At 41.1% G+C, this 16122-nt stretch overlaps 1 protein-coding gene across 4 annotated transcripts in view; it reads right to left on the minus strand.

Moving 5' to 3' along the window:
- The window catches only part of SLC20A2 (solute carrier family 20 member 2), a 57345-nt gene that overhangs the window by 25218 nt on the left and 16005 nt on the right, over window positions 1-16122 (minus strand). For 2 of the 4 annotated variants that reach the window (XM_009101244.4, XM_018926777.3), the window contains exons 2-5: window positions 13062-13205; window positions 6727-7277; window positions 1916-2056; window positions 622-707 (exon numbers count right to left, since the gene is read on the minus strand). In XM_009101244.4, coding sequence (XP_009099492.1) covers window positions 622-707; window positions 1916-2056; window positions 6727-7015 — 516 coding nt within the window. In that variant the 5' untranslated portion in view covers window positions 7016-7277; window positions 13062-13205. The remainder of the gene's footprint in view (window positions 1-621; window positions 708-1915; window positions 2057-6726; window positions 7278-13061; window positions 13206-16122) is intronic. The other 2 variants (XM_018926775.3, XM_018926778.3) reach the window with 1 other exon arrangement.

A 16122-nucleotide genomic window follows, 5' to 3' on the forward strand; every position in this document is an offset into this window, starting at 1 on the left:
ACTTCCCCATTTTAGCAAGTTGAATGGTGTGAGAGAGATGGAAAAGGCAGTTCAGGTTTCCAGACCATGCTGGGTGGCAGTCAAGTCATTTTTTGCACTGGTTATACACAGACCAATGTTACCTCAGGTCACTGAAACCCATTGATTCAGGTTTCTTGAGAATCTACAAAATCGACAGATGCCCATCTTCTAATGTCTGATGTGCTGGAAAACCAAGGCTTAAAATTTCCTGACTTTAAAATACCAATTAAGAGTATCTCCAAGGGAGGACTGTTCTGTTTAAATTACAGTCAGAACAGCAATTGTGAGGCTAAGTCAATGCCAGTAAGCTTGTGCTAATATAGAACCAGCCCCAATGTACCATCCTCTGACCTAACAGAATATACAATATTAATTATCACATAGCACCTTCTAAGCCTCAAATACTTGTCAAATTACTTACTGTGAGCTTTCAGAACTGCTAAGAGCAAGTATAACTCAAATGGCTGTTAAAAAAAATGACTGGTCTCGTGTCCAAAAAGAAGCCATAAACTCCCAACTATGGAAATGGCAGCACTCAAATGGGAGGCTAAAACACAACCTTCATACTAAGCACTCATTATAACAGTGAGATTTCTTTACCTTGTTTAAAATGAAGAATCTGATCAGCACAAATAGGATTCCAGACATCAAGCCAGACAACAGTGGGGAAATAAACCAAGAGGCAACTGTGTTGAAGAAAGAATGAAACTTGAAATAAACAGTACTCTTGCATAATAGCTAAGTACATTGTTAATGAGCAATAAATTTAAAACAATTCTTGTACAACTGGAATGAATGTTCTGTATGTTTACTTACAATTGGTGCAACTCAATGCCCACCGACACTCATGAAAGTCAAAGTAATGCTAAGCACCATTAGAAACAACAGCCAAAGCATTTCCTGCTAATTTTGCAAGTTTAGCAACCAAACTCCTCAGGAAAGTTTCTTGTAGTTTGAATCAGAGTAGACGAAGAAAGCGCTGTAATTTCCTAATCACCACGACCATGAATGTTGCAAGCAAGTGGAAAGCAACTGCATCTAGCAGGATGACACGCTGCTCCCAGGGTAACAGTCTCGAGTTCCAAAATGCCACAGAAGCATCAACTGTAATGTATGATGCATGTACACTTTTTGCAGGCCAGCACTGCAAGTGTCCAGGATGATTTAACTGAAGTAGGTGGCAAAGTTCCCACTGATTTCAATAAAACTGGATTAGGGCAGCACTCTGGAAATCTCATCCACAGTGATTTATTGTTTGCAGCATGGTTAACAGATTGATTCTGCTGTCACTGAAAACTCTTTTACTATTGACAGAATTTAAAAAAATCACATGCATTGCTCAAGTTCTAATATATCACCATGCCTTCAGCATGCCTTCCTTCTAATAGGGACTTTAGACTGCACCTCAAGTTCCAAAGGCTTCCAAAACAATAAGACATCCATCACATCCCTGCTTGGATATGCCACTGCTCTTGGCAATGGGAAGCTGTGAGTTAAACGTGCTGTATGCCCTGAAGGTGGTGGGTGGAGAAACACGACTGTGGGCATTCACATGATAGCATTCATATTGTTGAGAGCAAGAACAGGGTAGTATGAGCTATCTCAAAGAGAATTAGAAGAGGAGGAATGTCACCTTGAAGCATGTTTCTTGAGGGACAATGTGTCCCCAGCTTACCACTGGGGAAGTGCAACTTTTGCCTTACCCTTTTCTCCACAGTGACACTGCAGCCCTTAATGAACATGGCACCAGTGCATTTTCTGAATGACACGACCCAGGTGAGAAATAAATTAATGAGGGAGTGCTTCCAGCACAAAGCAGATTTCTGGGAATGTTTTTCGCAGGCAGCACACACTATTTCACATACCCCCACACATAAAAGGAGACAGCACTCACCAATCTTGACAAGCTGCATCCACTGCACACCCTGCGTGCCAATTGCCACCAGAGAAAATCCAATTGTAGCACCTACAATGCAATGGGTCCCTGATATTGGGAGCTTCAGGAACGATGCAATTAGCTGCCAAACAGCAGAACCTAGAAACAAATGAACCATATGGTATAAACAACAACAACAACAATAATGTAACACAGAAAATTCTTTGCCACGTGCCCACATTCTTTTACAAGTGCTGCCTACACTCCTCATGCATAAGAGAGATCTTCTAAAGAGGGTTTTGTTCCTGTTCTGTCTCTAAAAGCAGACACTAAGACAGTTTAATAGCAGCTTTGAATGCTACATCTTACTTATGACTGTTTATGACTAACTGCTCCCTACAATCCACGACAGTTCTGCTTTCAGTATTTACAGCCTGTCTGATTAAGTACAAAAACTGCTCCCAGTGTACATCAAGCTGAGAAAACCTCCCTCTTGAGAGCTGACCCTGCAAGCCTCCAGGTGATCAGCATGAGGAGGCATTCACCATTTCACTAGTGAACTACCCATGCTCCTAAACTTGGATACTACCAAGAGGAAGTAGTCAGATTGTGGGACAGAAAGATTTCATGTTTCACCTCAGAGATACACAGCCATCCAGCCCTCCATAGGAAAAATGGACTGAGGAAAGAGTAGACTCTCTCACTGCCTTCATCTGCAGCTCGTTGTTGCAAAGAAGGAAGCAAATTCAAGAAGGATTCAAGGAGAAATTCAAGACTGCTGAAAAGGCTTATGTTAGTCATGGAGTAGCCAAAGATACCCTGCATAAGGAAATAAGTTCCCCTAAGTATCTAAGGGACAGTGGGTAAGGGTCTGTAAAGTAAATACAACATCTGGCATTCCAGCAAGACATCCAGGAAGGATGCTGGCCAAGAGCACAGGGGAAAAAGAAGTATCCCAAGCATCTCTTTCAGGAGGTAGATCAGACAGAGATGGCCACCGAGCTCTCGAGCACACAGCTCCATGCTCTGACTTCTTTTCACTTTGCAAAGACAAAAGATCCCTGCTCCTCTTCCAGTGGCACTAACCTCAGGACACCAAAATACTTTTGAGGGTGACACCAGCTTTCTGTGGACCTCCCCTAATATTAGAGAATTCTTACAAAGTTCTCATTGTAATACTTCATGGCCTTAAGACTAAATCTTCATGTATTGAGTCACCAGTGGCAGCAATCAGACTGCCATAAGAGATCCTGAATTTTCTGGCTCAGCCACCTCCCCTTAACAGATCTGCAGCAGATATGGGTGATAAAGCAAGGTCACTGAACATATGCTGGCAGGCTACCCAAAGTTTCAACCTCCATCCTCAATTCCAACATGAGAAGATGGTTTGAAGGTCTTGAAACAGAGCCATCTGCAAACAGTGATTTGCTGGTATCATATGTGGCTGCATTTGGAAGTCAATCAGTTTGTAAAACTGATCTCTCCTGGCGTACTATCCCAAAACAACTGTTACTTCTCTTGCTAGTGGAAATTCTAGATCAATCAAGGAACACCTGCTCTTTAATTTTTTGGCTTCTTTTCCCCCGGACTAAAATAAAAATAAAAATAAAAACACTTTGTAACCTTTGACATGAACTTAGAGACCAGCAAATGGAAGTGAGGAGAAGGAGAAATCAGATGGTTACCGCTGAAAGAAGCCAAATAAAAAGATAAGCTACCCATAGATATGTAATTACAGAATACTCAGTATAAAAAACAGGGGAAATGCAACCAAGCTACAGCTGCACTGCAAATGTCTGGTGAGGACTGGGTTTGTTGTCGGGGGAAATAGAGGAACTATGGAACTATTTCTTGTTTATTTAGCTTCATAGAATCACAGAATCGTTTGTGTTAGAAGGGACCTTAAAAATCAGATATCTAATTCCAAACCCTGTGCCATGGGCAGGGACACCTTCCACAAAAGCAGATTGCTCAACTGAAAACAAACAGTAGAGAAAGAAACAGGTGATGAAGGACCAATGGATGGCCTGAGAGGGACAATGCATCATCTAAAGAAGTTTAAGGACGCGTTAAGGAACAGAAGAAAATACAAAGGAAGCCAGAGCAGGACTTTACTCTGGGGCCTGCAGTGCTTTAACTACCTACAACAAAGCTTTACATCCTCTTTAACATAAAACGTATGTTCTCAACTTTTACCCTCGCCAAACTAACTTAGGAAGCAGGAGCCTCACTAGGCCGGGTCACAGAGTCCCAAATTCAGACCCTTCAAGCCTGTGGACACTGTGGCCCACACCCTTTCCTCTGGGTTAATATCTCCTGAGGACAGAGGGCTGCAGACTGCCCTGACCAGGAGCTGCCTGCACCAGCGTTTGGCCAGGGTGCGTTTCACACTGCCCTGCCGCCGAGAGCACCTCCTTCTCCTGAGGCTCCAGTGCTCCATGCCAGCTGTGAGCCCACAGCAAACACCACCTCACCTGCAGGACTAGATTAGTACTTGGCTCTGCTAATCTTGGCTGGGATGTCCTCCCTGTTGGTGGCATCTCCTCAGTCACATCAGCTACTGACTTCAGCTCGCACCAGAACCTCTAGAGCAACACAAGGGCAAGTCCTGACAATAACGTGATAATTAGTTGATGCTGGGCAAGTACTACAATCTACCCCCAAGAGCAACAGTCCTTAACTTCTCATCTGCCTAATAAACAACATTTTAATGTGCTCCAAATTACTACAAAATGCTACATATTAAAATTTTAATCTCATTACTTCCCGCTTCCTTTTCTCTTAGGAGAAGAGGTTGACCTGGAAATTACATCTGCTGTTTGCTGCAAGCATCAAAGGATCTTCCACCAACATCTGGAAAGATGATACAGTGACTTTTGGTCTCTCCCAGACTGTTGACTCATCTAAGCCTCATTGAAATTCAGAAGCTAAATCCATTTGCAAAAACATGATCATGAGGCACGAGAGAACAGAATTTTCTGCATGGGGGAAAATGCAGAGCAAAAGGAGAAAGAGGAAAAGTAAACATCCTAAAAACTAAGAGAAAACACAGAAAAAATATCATACATCCAGAGAAAAGCTGGAGATGGATTTGAGGAAAAAAAAAACCAAACCCGAAATCTGCATTTTGTAACTTCTGATTAATTCTGAGACTTATAATGTGGAATTTCTTCCTAATGCCCCTACTGGAGGAAGGGAATGCAACTGGTCATGAAGTTCACACAGGCTTATGTAAATAGGCATGCAAATAAGTTGTTTTCTTTGAGCTTCTGGCCAGTTGCCTCTGCAGGGGGTATCAGAGACTTAAAACTTTGCACTGCCAGGAAGAGGATACCAGAAATAGATCCAGAAAAGAAAACGGACCCTTCCTTCCAAGGGAATCAAGAACACACGGGTCACTCACACTTCAGGCGGTGTGCAGTGCTCCTGGCTCACCCATGGGAAGAGACAGCGCCATCTCAGCAAGCACAAGGATAACAGATGCAAGTGGGATGCTGCTAAACAGCCACCCTACACCTTGAGGGGAAGAGCAAACACCTACAGCTGACCCTGCAAGGTATCAGGAAAGAGGAACCGATGGGGTGGGGGGGAGCAGGAGCACTTGGGGTGGGTTAGTGGGGACCATCTGTGGAAGTGGTTGCTGCTCCAGGGATTTATTGGGAACCAACCCCTCTTCCCCTTGGGCAAGGAAAGGTGGCCAATCTTCAGGAGGCTCAGAACCAGCCACAGAACCAAAGGAACTACTGTCACACTCTCAGGCACACAAAGCACCCAAAGTCCATTTCGAACCATAAAAATAAAAGAAACTTTTTTTAAAAGGCACTCATTTTTCCCTTTTCCCAAAGGAAACAGGAAAATAGCCACATGTAGTAAATCTCTGCACAGACTCACCTAACTCCTGTGCAGGCCTAAAAAGTGGGAGGAGGTTAGAAGGGATAGGTGGAAATAATATTTAGGTCAGGTTTAAGTAGGTTTAAGGAAGAAAATCTTTAAGTGGAACATCCCTCTCAAGCAGAGGATGCTGCGATGCTTGTGTAAATCGCCAAGCTGCCAGGCTGAGGTGGGAGGGCTGGCCCCTTGCCAGGGCTGCCTCTCCCACTGATAAAGGGTTTCCTCCTGCTGCCTCCTGCCCTTTAAGAGCAGGTTTGGTCCTTGAAGGAGCTCTCTAAAAGCTCACAAAGCCTCTTGCACATAAACAAAGAGTGAATTCCGTGGCTTATTGTTACTTACCTCAGAATATGCTGTTTGTTCTGAACAGAGATTTAATTAGCTACAAACACAAGCAAGGGGGCAGACTCTAAGGGCTGACCTGCTGCCGTTTGGGTCAGAAAAACTAAAAAGCCCTTAAATGTGTGATTATCTTTAGTGCTCCCTTAGTTTTGCTGTGGGCAAGGGTGAAGTGTAGGACTAACTGCAGTCACGCAGCCGGGCAATCATTTTACAGAAGTGTTTGGATTTTCTGAAGCTTTTTAAAAAAGGATTCCTTCTCATACACACTCATCGCAAACCGCTGATTGACACAAATGCTAGACTTTTATATTTTCCATTTACCATCACAAAAATCACCAAAATAATTTTTTTCAGTGTCTTATACACACATAGGATCCATTGTGTTAAACATTTCTTTTCATCTATTAGTTAAGTGGCTGAACTACTGAAAAATGTAAATTGTTAGAAGCATTTTAAACAAACATAGTAGACTTAAAAAGGAATACAGGCCCCTACATTCACACAAAAAGAAGATGGGAAGACCGAATTAACAATGCTCACAATTAACAGGGTGACAAATACAGACCAAACATTACTTGGAATAGGAAAGTGTTACTTACCAACCATTGCACTCACTTCTCCTGCCATCAGCAGTGGGACAGTGTTGTTGTACAGGTTAACATCAATGATACCCTTCCGAATTGTTTCTCCTACTTTTGCTCCCAGTAACACTGAGCCAGTGGTTTCAAAAACCGAAGCCAAAATGCAAGCCTGGCGTAAAGTAACAACACCAGAGCCCACGGCCGTTCCGAAAGAATTTGCAACATCATTCGCACCGACCGAAAAAGCTAAAATAAAAGCAATGATAAAACCCACAATGACCATCCACAGGTACTCATCCATTGCCATCTTTCCCCAAAGTGTAGATTAGCTTCCCCTTTGCAAATAGTTAATAGTCAAGGCTGGAGGGCACCGCAACGGATTTGGAAAGCAGATTTCTTGTAAACAATGAGTTCTCTCTGGAAAGTGCTGGGTAGTGTTAGAATGTGAAGAAACTGCTAACTGCTGATTTTCGAACTACTATAAATACTGTTCATTTGGCTGCCTTCGGTCAGCAGTGAAACACATTCCATATTTTGCTTCCAAACCGGTAGGACTGCGATGTTCTGTCCTGCAACAGAGAAAAAAAAAAAGAAAAAGAAAAAAGAAAATTTAAAAAAAAAAGGGGGGGGGAATATTCAGCAGAGCTCATAAGAACGCGTGTTTTCAGAAATAAACAGATGATTTAAACCCACTAATGGGGTCCTACCTCAGCATGTGACTGCTCTAATCATAAAGCAATTCAGAAAAGATTCCAATTAGGTCACCTCCAAAGCAATATGTTTCTTGCAATATCACTGACCAAGAAAATCTTTTGAGCAATTTAAAAGGATTTAGAAAGTTTGAGAATTTTGTTTGTGTTGAATTTACCAAGCAGAGCAATAAGCCCTCTTTTTGGCAGGAGAATTCCTCTTGGCTTTATGCACCCAGAGAATATAAGACATAGGGTACGTGGACCACACCACACAGCCTGACTCCCAGCTGATACAGAACACCTGGATCCACTGACCTCAGCAGAGCTCTCAACGTTTTATCAGCTGCAGCCTTGGGTATGCTCCTTTGAAAAATTATTTTATATGCATGTCTGTCTAGGAAATACCACTGAAATTACTCTGAAGAACATTCATATTCATCTGTTGTTGGTATCACATCCCATGCTGTAAGAATACAATTTCCTTACAGCTTTTCAGTCACTGAAACAGCACAGCAATTTCAGTATTTCCATGTATCCCTACTGGTTTAGAGGAGTCTATGAAAAAGGTGCAATGAAATAACTGAACTCTGTTTTTTCCTATAGTTAGTTACCAATACTAACAGTTATTATATTCAAACTATTGTCACAGATATCTTTGAGTATTTATTTTGACAGTTTCAGTTTCATGACTGCCTTTTGAATAACATCTTTCTTAGTCCAATAAAAGAGTAAGCTTCTTCAAAGCAAAAAATGGACACGGAGAAAGGGAGTTTAAAAAATAAAACCTTCATCATCCAAAAGACTGTTAAATAGAGTGATAACAGTGACAGGAAGATGGCCAAAAGCTAGAAGCAAATTTTCCCAAACTACCTGCCTCCTCCAAGGGCCAATTCTCTTCTGTTACTGGCCACCACAAAGACATCCTGGGGTTAAATGAACATTAAGCAGCAAATATGCATCAGCCAACTCCACCTCTTTGAAGAAGCACTTCTAGAGAGAAGGGGATGTCAAATTAAAGCCCTGAGCCCACCTCCTGCTCACTCTCTATTTCTCCACAGTCACTTCAATACAATATTCCCACATGGACAGTTTCAAGACCATGCTTAATTTCTTTCAATGACCCAAATGCAATTTGGGTCCTGCAGCAGCAGGGAGGAAGGGTCTCTGAAACCCCTAAAACAACAGAAAAGATAAAAAATTAAAAGAGATTTTGCATACTCCTGAGGTGCTGGATCCTTGAGAACAACCAAGAGGAAAATAAAACATCTATCCATGAGTGTTTCCTAGAAAACTCTAAAATTGATGTCAAGGATTGATGCTTTCTCTACAGAAACATATTCAGCAAAAAAAGATGTCCCTCTTTTTTTTCTGCGGGCTCCAAACTGGCTGAACAACTGTTGCTCCAGTCTTTTCCAGACATGGAGCAGACATCAATCCTTGAATGCCTTACACTCTAAAATAACATTTCAGAAGGTCTTAATGGCTAAAAACATTTGTATAAGGATTTTTATACTATGAGATAACATGAGAAAACGAAGCACCAAAGCGTGTTTTCTGTTTGAAGACTTGTTGCTTTTTTATAATTCATGAGCACTCAGCCCATTGAGTGGAAAAGGACTTGAAAGGAACAGAAAATGATATTTGAAACAGGCTAAAGATACTTGGAAGAAACAATACCAGTTAGCACTTGTTTGCCTGTGAATGAAGACAAAACCCCACTAAAAGCATTTGTTAAAAAATTTCTATTATGCACGTCAGACTTTTGCTAGGAGATGAAGTACTGGACTAGGGTCTTTCCTTGATCCTGGAGATTAATGATTAAATTCTTCATCCTGCATGGAGTTCCACAGTACCTTTGCCAAGTTAGCCTCAGTGCCCCAGTTTCTTCTCCTGAAAATGGGCAAAGCTGACTGAGGTCCATGCATGCATCCACAGACTGTGATTATACAAGACCCATTTCTATGGACCAGCAAGATAAAAGCACACCCTTATTCCCAATGGAGATCTGTCTTTTCTCCACTTATCAACCAACCTACCAATTTATTTGGTGACCCAATTCCTGGGACTGAGGGAAAGAGCAGGGCGATTGTGACATTCCCCCACCACAACAGAATCCATGGGACAATGTTTGCCAAATCTGGCTCCTCCAGCCAGGGCGAGTTCTTGCAGTTTCCAAAATAAACCACTAAGTCACAAGGTTGCCTTTATTAGCTTCCCTGGGAGAGGGTGGGGTGAACTCCTCCAGATGGTCCCAAAGAAATGAAGACTTTAGGAGTGCGTATGTGCGCTCCTAAATCGCCTCGTAAGGCCAGAGAGTCTCCAGGAGACTGTCAGCAGGGCTTCTGGCAAAGGGCTCAGAGAGGCAGCTACACAAACTCCCTCCCTGTGAAATAGGATACATGGCCTCAGGAGAAAAGGATGTCTTAAGGAAGAAGTCACCCCTCCTGTCATTTTATGCAAGGTGACGGTTCAAAATAGAGCTTCCTCCAAAATTTGAGAAGCTCAACTTGATGTCCACTGTGCTGGCACAAGCAACAGCACCAAGCAGCAGCCAAGCTGTGTCTTTAACAAGATGGAAATCAAAAGGAAAAAAGGAATAAGCACATGTTTAAAAATTAACATGTAGGCTGCCTTTGAATGGCTAGGTGTTACTACTTGCAACCTTAAAAAATGGTAAGAGATTTTAAATGCTTATTTAAAAAAAAGAGAAAAAAAAGGCACATCTCTGCTGAGAAAGTTTTCAGAAATGCAAAATATCCTGCAAAGCAGGCCAGTGACTAAATACAGACTAAATCTTAGTCTGCTTCTTTCTAGAGCCCAAAATACATTTGGCATGCTCAGACATGCTGAACTATGCCCCTCATCACCTAATGTAACCCAAGAGCTTGTGATATATCATGTTGTTACTGGGATGAAAAAGAAACTGGGAAAAAAAAAAAAAAAAACATGCAGGAGGGAATGGCAGGTGATCTGCTCCATGTGTGACACCTGGAAGTCACCAGCCCGTGTCTCCTGTTCTCATATTTCACCAACGAGCCTCGATGCAACCCAAATGCAATTCAACCTGACCTGCTGGGTGCTGGGAGATCCTCCCAGTTACCTCTGGGACTGATACCTCCTGTGCAGTCAGCTGTGCTGTGCTACCACAGCAGACTCTGGAAATGTACATTTTCCTACTTAGGCTTTGGATAACTCTTCCTGAACCAGCCCAACCTGTTCTGCCTTGCTGCAAACTCACACCTGGGCACTGGCAGGGCAGAGGAATTGTGTTAGGACCTGAAGCTGGAGCGTCTATCTCTGATGGCTGGAGGGAAATGCATAGAGATGGCATTTCAAGCTGGAAGAAGCTAATTCTGCATTAAGGCAAGTTTTCTAGCTAACAGAGTTTTCTTATGGTCCATAGTCAGTGGACCATACTTACAATGTTCGAGTTGAAGCCTTTTAAATGGACTTAGAAACGTGCACCTCAGCAAGACAAGTTTGATTTTTGGAAATGCTAAGCACATCCCTCTGCCTCACTGGCAGATGATCCAGACACCCCCCCTCGGAGTGTATTTTATTGTTCACAAAACAGCTTGTTATAACTCTGTCAACACAGAGTGCTATTTCTTCCCTAAGGGAGAGATGAGAACAAACCTAGGTAAAAAAGCACCTCGATTCATGCACAATGACAAGTGAATCCTCAGGAAAAAGTCTGGATCTCGTGTTAAGCATGAGATCATTTTAGGACATGTTTATATATGGACATTTACTAAGACAGGTCTCCTGGAAGCTATTCACAGTACACTACTGAGCCTAGACAAGTTTTAGTGAAAAAAATAATAATAAATTTGAAAATCAGAGATGTCAGGGTTTGGGGGTTTTTAGTTTTGCTAAATGAACTGCTGCTAATGAGAACAGAGAAGTACCAAACAGCAGGAATGAATGGATAAATAAAAGCTCAGGACTAAGTTCAAATTCTAAGGAAGTAGACAGAGTGCATTACCTTCTAGCAATCCAACTGTGTGACATAAAGGAACAAACAGAGATCCCATAAATGTCCTTTAATATTCTCTTCACTGAAAATTAGGGAAGAACCTACAGCACTTGTGAGGCACTGAAAGGTATGCAGCTCATACCATATATAAACCATGCTGCATGCAGCTCTCCTACTCTCAGAAGTTCCCCCATGCTGCAGCTGAAAATTTTCTTCTGCTCTGGATGGGACAAAGACTCTGCAACAACCCAGTTTTAACTGATTTGTTGTTGCCCAAGTATGAACAAAAATCAAAGGACAGCAGCTAGTGTAGCATTTCCCAAAATAATTTTTATGACTACTCCACTTTGCATTATGGCAAGGCAGACAAGGGAGGACAATTTCTTTTCCTCTGCCCTGTTGAAAACAGTAGATGTTTAATGATTGACAGCGGCACTGGATTTGTACTGACAGGCAGGTTCACTTCTAGTTACCAGTGGGGAAAAAGTCTGTCTAAAATGCTTACCAGACAGCAGTTCCTAGGAGGTTAGTCCATATCCTCTCTACTTCTGTCTGTGCTTTTTATATAAAACCAATCTGTCAGGTTCCCACCAATGTGTATAAACTCAGGCCAGATCTGGCATTCCAGTCTCTAGGTACTGAACGCAGCACTGCATAGAAACCAAGCCTGGTTTATAACCAGAGCTACTAACATCGTTCTTATCAATAGTCCTTATCATTTCCAGTTCATGCTCAGGCCACAAGGCTCACAAATGATTTACTTTCAATTACTAACGCTACATTCACGGTACGAAAGGTGGTATTGAATCAAGCGGTTCAAGACTGAGAACATCCCTATATGGCTCTAAATTACATGCACAGGACTTGTCACAAGGCCAAACATTATGCAAGTTTAATGCTCCAGTACACAAAAAGCACTATGAACTTACTATAAAAAAAAAATCAATTACCACATCGGCAGAAGCAGGTTTTGTATCAATCAGTTCCTATTTTAACACATTCACAATGTGTTTAAGCATACTTCATGCTGCTACTTGATATGGAAACGAGACTGAAGTTGATAGCTTTCCAAGGATTCCTGTCCAGTTTAACATTGCAGAGAGGGACTGTCACTGTCAGCTCTCAAAACTTCCAAAGGATGCTTCCTTTTCCTAGTCCCTATCAACCATCTGTTCCCACCACTGAAAGGTCAAAAATGGATATAAAATTATCTAGCATGAGATTTTGTTGCTGAAAACATTCACTAAAAACACAGACAGCAGTCACTTTAAGCAATTCTACAAACAAGTAAGAAAACTGAAGTATCAACAAACTCTCATGCATTTGCTGATAAACATTCTCTAACTAAAAGACAATTTGATCCTTCAGTGACTGAATAAAGTCTTTCTAACAGGCAAGTAGCTTTTATGACTCAATACTAGGGATTTTCAAGATCCATTCAGGAAAAACAAGTGTTCATGGTTACAGAAAACATGTTTTATAAAAGGAAACCATGCAGAGAAGTCTTTAAAAACTCACCCAGTATTTAAAAGTTGTTTCAAGAGAAAAATGAGCTAAGTTCTTCTAGCAACCTTCCCTCCTGATCAGAAATACAGGTTGAAGTCTAAAATAGACATGCTATCATTCAGCACAGTCACATCTGAGCATGCAAACTTTCAGAGGGTAGAAAGAGGGCTGTAACTTACACCAGGCAGTCCGGGGATAAAATTCACTCCGGCACAGGAGAGCACACAAGACAACACTGAGAAGCATCAATGCGAGTCCAGATTCTTATTCAGTAGGTGAAAATCTGCCTCCTCTTAAGCAAAGAATTCTGCTGGGGGTGGGCACTGATAAAACACAACACTGCGTCACGACTGCACCAGAGAGACAAACCAATCCAATGAAGCTCGTATTAAAAGCAACAAAACGTTCCCTTCCCCCCTCCCCACCCCCAGGCATAGGCATAGACAAGAAAGGAAATCTCATTTTTGACTGTCAATTGGGTGTTTTGGTGAGACCAGGTAATCTCTGAGGAGTCCCAGATCTTTTATTTGCAAGCACACTTAAATGCACTTTCAATTCAAGTGCATGTGACAGTAGGGTATGTGCATCCAATTTGGGAATGATGTTGCACGCCTGCTACTTTATCCATGTCAGCAGAGGTCCCACAGGCTACACAGACTGCAGAAAGTTAAAGATGTGCACAAGTTTTGACTGGATCGATGCCTAAGCAAACAACTTCACTTTCAACAGTTCAGCCTAAATTACCCAATCCAGATTCCTTCAACCGCTTTCCTTTAAGTGGGAAACATTTTTGCACATGAGTCAAGGCAAAACTAACGTTTGCCTAAAAGTACCCGGCTTAGCTTTATATAAAATAATTGCTTTAAGACTATATAATGCATTAAAGTTATCATAGTCAGCAAAAAGGAATTAAAATCAAAACTGCATTGTGGCAGTTAAAAATCTGATTGACAAAAATTTATTTGGACACATTTATGGTTTATAAATTTATCTGCTAGGTTTTACTCCATTCAGAGTCATTTAAATGTGTGTAATGATATTACAACTTAATATAATTAAATCTGTAAATTTTCCGCATCCTGAACATTTGAGAAAAACCAAATCAATTCAGATTTGTAAACACAGACTTGGAAACATAATCCTTCCTGATCTATTTGTTCAAGTTTGAATAAAGAATATTTCCTAACAAGAAGTCAAAAGTTTTCTGAATTGGTTAAATTCAGCTGCATATCTGCATGGGTTATTTGGTAAAACTGAAAAGTGTTTTACATTTCTTAAGAAAACTCACATGAATTAGAAAGCCTTCATCACCTTCTAAAAAGAATTAGAGCAAAACTCTACCTAGAAATCTGCAATGAAGAAATGACACTAAAATCCACCTCCCTCCCCCCAAAAAAAAATATAATTATACCTATTGGGCCATGATTATTTTTAAGAAATGGTGATTCTTTATTTAAGGTCGATACCCCATGACAATTAAGTCTGAGATTCAGCTGCTACCTTTATGAAAAGCTACATCTCTTAAGTCTGGTTGTGATGACTTTCCTTTTGCTTCTGTAATAGCTGGCAAACAGGCTTCCAGTTTTTAGAAAACTGAGAGGCTAAGACTTTCCCAGTGGTTTTCCCTTATGGACAAAAGCAACATATTTTAACAGCAAGCATGTTAATCTTTTCCTGCAGATTATGTATCTTAATACCTTTTTTAACTTTTTTTTCCTAACAAGTAGCATCAATTAATTCAAGCGAGAGCAACCATAATAGTAAACATTAAGTCAGCTTGTATTTATAGAGCTGGATTCCAAAGCTTTAAGAAAGTGAATAAATAAGCACAGAAACTTCTTGTAGCACTTGTTTAACTTTATAAAGTAAAAAGGAAAAAAAAGGGCAAAATATTATTCCATGTTCTCTTTATAGCTGATGTCTGCCTCCAACCCGAACGCTCCCAGTAAGCACTAAATCCATCCTAATTCTCCTTTAGAGCAGCTAAGGACCACTCCCCAGCCTAGAGCAACCACCACCAGCATGCAGGTAAAAACACTGCTGAGGGCACATGTCATCTGAGAGGTATCTACTTCAATTTCAAGCCCCAGAAGCTGCCAGCCTGACCTGTGGGAAGCATCTCAGACCCAGGAGAGCTGCAAACTGGAACCATTTGAGTGCTGCTTCCCACGAACCAGCCTGGCCACAACGGTGGCTTCTTGTTGACCTAAGCTTTAGAGCTCGGTCTACACGCAAAGCAAAGGATATAATAAACAGCACAGAGAAAAGGAAATATCTTCAAAGTTTTTGTTCTGCTACATCAGCATTGTGGACTTCAGGCATGGGAAAATTCAAGCCAAGATAGGTTGACCATGAGAAAGAGTTATAATTTGGGATACCACTAAAGAAGCAAGCAAAGGAAAATTTATAAGACCACAGAATAAATTACGAGGATTGGTTTTTGGAAAGGGCAGCACCAGTTTGGTTCCCATCAAATCAAACATTTGTAGAAATGATAAATTACAATCTCGATCAGATATCATAATTTGGTTTTATTTGTAATTTATTTTGATAAATCCACAATTGATAGATCCTTGTTTGATTCAACAAACTCATGCTAGGCAGATTTATATTCAGGCTTAAATAAAGCAATAGGACAAGCCAATTTAAATATTTAATTTTAAACCCCCTTTGTTCTGCATTTCTGCATTAGCTATTTTCTGAAAGATGACCAGGTTCTCATTTCCCAGTGACCCCTAAAACAAAGTTAATTTTGCAACCAAGGGTAACTTTTATATCAAAGGTAACTGGCTTATTTTGCCATTCAGGTTCGAAGACTACATATGTAAATGATTATTCATATTTCAAAACACATACATTTTGAGTAGAAAATAATGGGGGGATGAGTATAATTTTCTAACATAAAAACCCCTAAGAATTGGAACCTGAATGCCTGTAAAATGCATTTACTCGTGAACAGAAATACAACAAAAACATCCAAAAGCTGCAAGGTTAGTGACCAGCTACAGGAGTTTCTGGGCTCTTACATAGCTGCTCGTACTCTGAAACTGGGAGCCACAAGCATCTGGAACTGGAGACCCTGACCCTGCCTGGAAACCCTTATTCCCCCTCAATCTATAAACAAAGGAATTTAAATTAATGAGGAGGAATGAAAAAGGGTGGCAAATGGCAGCCTATCGTACCTCAAAGAAATCTCCAGCCCTCTTCTCTCTGGTACTGAAGGCCCCCATGACCATCTCC

Source organism: Serinus canaria, chromosome 4, assembly GCF_022539315.1.
Source record: "Serinus canaria isolate serCan28SL12 chromosome 4, serCan2020, whole genome shotgun sequence".
Classification (NCBI taxonomy): domain Eukaryota; kingdom Metazoa; phylum Chordata; class Aves; order Passeriformes; family Fringillidae; genus Serinus; species Serinus canaria.